The sequence below is a fragment of the Lolium perenne genome, chromosome 6 (assembly GCF_019359855.2).
Source record: "Lolium perenne isolate Kyuss_39 chromosome 6, Kyuss_2.0, whole genome shotgun sequence".
In the NCBI taxonomy this organism is placed as follows: domain Eukaryota; kingdom Viridiplantae; phylum Streptophyta; class Magnoliopsida; order Poales; family Poaceae; genus Lolium; species Lolium perenne.
The window spans coordinates 16,920,702-16,923,520 of record NC_067249.2 but is presented as its reverse complement, the minus strand read 5'-3'; the positions used below and the strand labels follow the sequence as shown (position 1 = coordinate 16,923,520).

Sequence of the window (2,819 nt, the reverse complement as noted above, 5' to 3'; positions counted from 1 at the left end):
TCTGCTCAGCTGCAGCCCGGTACAGGTCAGCTATGCGCTGCGTCTGGCGGCGCAGCTCTTCCCCTTCGAGGAGGGCCAGCTCCTTCGCAGCGGCTTCGGCTGCGAGGATGTTCTTGTCGGGGGTGTTGTAGACGGGTAGCTCCGTGGATGGAGCCGGCGTTTCCACGCCGTCGCGCTCGATCTCGGCGCCCAGGCCGCCTCCTCGCCGGCGGATCATGCCGGCTCGGCTGGGGTTGTTGCCGCCTGGCGTGAAGCCGTGGGCGTGCTCGTACTCGCGCTGGGTGATGGCCAGCTGGCGCTTGGCCGCAGCCAGCTCGTCGGCCTGCTGGAGGAGGAGCTGGCGATGTGCCTCCAGGTCCGCCTCGACGGTGGTGGCGTCGCCGCCTGCGGTGAGCGGGGAGCTCAACTTCGTCCGGACTTCGTCCAGCCGGGATGGAGGTGGAGGCGGCGTTGGGGTCGACGTTGCGCTCCAGGTTGGGGCCACGGGTGCGCGGGTTCTTGGTGGGGAGCTCCTCGCCAGCCATCATGACTTGCACGACGGCGGGGCTGGCGGGAGCACTGCTGCCGGCTCGCGGAGGGGGGCTTGCGCAGCGCAGCACCTGCCGCGGGTAGCGCGGCGGTGCGACGGTGGCGACGTAGACGTCGTGGCCGCCGAAGGAGATGACGCTGCCGCCGGCTGGGAAAGGCCGGTCGGCGAAGCAGCCTGCGTTGTCGCTGACGCAGTCGAGGGAGCCGAATCTCCAGATCAAGCCTGAAGCGACTCGCTCGCCGGTGGTGATGGTGAGGCCCATCCGGATGAAGACACCGGCCGAGGATGCTGAAGGCCCCACGGTGGGCGCCAAATGTCGTGGTATCGTCACGGCATATGCCATAGGGTGGCTAACGAAGGTGGTTCCTAGGAGATCTCACGGCGGTATCCAGATGCGGGTATGGGGACGCGTGACACAGAGGCGTACCCAGGTTCGAGGCCCTCCTGTGGAGGTAACACCTCTACTCCTGCTATGAGTGTATATGATGATCACACAGTACAATGGTGCTCCTAGAGCTGTATCCGGCTTGCCCTGGGAGGCTAAGGTAGACGAAGGTCTCACTCACAGGGTAGCGCTAAGACTAGAATGAAGTAAGAATGATCGATCCCCTGCACGAGAGGGGGTAGTGCGGCTTATATAGGCACCGGCACTTTACATATAAGACCCTATAGTCTACTGGCCGGCTTGGCCGGCTCCGGCTTCCGCTCCTTCCCGAGGCAGTGACGTCAAGAGCCGTTGAGGCCTCATGACCTGTCCCATCCGGCTGCCGTGGTCAGCAGTATGGGGAGGAGGTGTCCCTGTCACCATCAGCCACTGTAGCTAGTACGGATCTACGTAGACCATGATGGCCTGTCCGGCGCGTGGCACTATTGCTCTACAGTGCCCCGCGCTTTACGGAAGATGAAGTCAGCGTGGACTTCGGGAACCCGGATCACCAACCCGGTTCCTTCTAGTGCAAGACTCGCCAGCCTCGAGTCGGTCTGAGGTACAAACCCCCAGTCGGATATGGCTTGTAGAAACCGGCCCAGCTACAGCATTGGCGGCCATAGCCGGGCCGACTAGGACCTAGAGCCAGCCGGCTTCCGGACCAGCCGGCCACGGCGCCAGCCGGCTGCTCCTCAGCCAGCCTTTGCTGCGAGCCGGCCAGTGGCCAGCCGGCTGCTCCGCGTCCATTGCCCTACCCGGGGTCTTCCCCCCGACATCGAGCGTGAAGTCGGCGTCTAGCGCAGACAGGTCATGGGTGGGCAGGCCCAACGATGCCCAGTCGAAGGTGATGGAGGCTGCCGTGGCCGTGCCAAGGATAGCATGGAAGTGTCCATCGACCACCTGCCGCTTCTCCTCCTGGGAAACTGCATCCTTGCACCATCGCGTCGCAGGGAGTGGATGAAGTTTTTTCGGCGTCTTCCATTTGCTTTGACGTGGAAGAAACGGGTGTTGGCGTTGGACCGCTGGTGAACACGGATGCGCTCGATCACCGAGAGGCCCAGTATACGGGACTTAAGCTGGTGCCTGAGGGTAGCCTCCTCCGCCGTGAGGGCCCTCGCGTCCTGCGCTGCATCCAGCAGATGAACCGCTTCTTCCGCCCGAAGCAGTTGTTGCTTGGTGTCACCAATGTGCTTCTTGTTCCAAGTGCGTAGGGCCGACGCCATCCGAGACATCTTGCGCTGTAGGCGAATGAGGGCGTTGAAATGGTTGAAGGGCTGAACCCAAGCCTCCGCCACCGTCTGGGCATAACCCTCAACGTAGGGCCAGAATGCCTCGAAGCGGAAGCCGCTGTAGCATTTTATCCTGCCCGCACAAGAAAGCACCAAGGGGCAGTGGTCCGAGACCGAAGATGAGATGGCCGTGAGCTGGGCGTTGGGGACCGAGGTGTCCCAGTCCACATTGCAGATGGCACGGTCAAGGCGGACTAGGGTGGGTGGGTCCTGCTCGTTGCTCCAAGTGAAGCGGTGGCCCAACAGCTTGATGTCCTTCATCTCCGCGATGTTCAGCAAGGCCCTAAACTTCGACATAAGTCATCGGTTTAGGCGCTGATTGTTCTTGTCCGCGGCGGCAAGGATGACGTTGAAGTCCCCAATGATAAGCCATGGGCTAGATACGGAGTGACGCAGCGCCGCTAGGTCATGGAGGAAGGCTTCTTTGGCCGCATCGGTGTCGGAAGGTCCATAAACGTTCGTGAGGGTCCAAGCGGTGCCACCAGCCCGGCTCGCGAAGGTGGCGGTGATGGAGAGGCGAGCCGAACTGATAAGCTGTGCGTCGTATTTGTCGGGGTCCCAAGCGATCATCCGA

General features: G+C 62.5%; 1 protein-coding gene across 1 annotated transcript; it reads right to left on the bottom strand.

Annotated features, from left to right (window-relative positions):
* Positions 1 to 1,750: 1,750 nt before the first annotated feature.
* Positions 1,751 to 2,506, bottom strand: LOC139832308 (uncharacterized). The gene has a single exon (XM_071822037.1). It carries the CDS (start codon positions 2,504 to 2,506, stop codon positions 1,751 to 1,753), a length of 756 nt encoding a protein of 251 aa, XP_071678138.1.
* Positions 2,507 to 2,819: the final 313 nt, after the last annotated feature.

Bases quoted from the DNA above. Each gene is read 5' to 3' on its own strand.
- LOC139832308 (XM_071822037.1), bottom strand. From the start codon at position 2,506: ATGAAGGACATCAAGCTGTTGGGCCACCGCTTCACTTGGAGCAACGAG.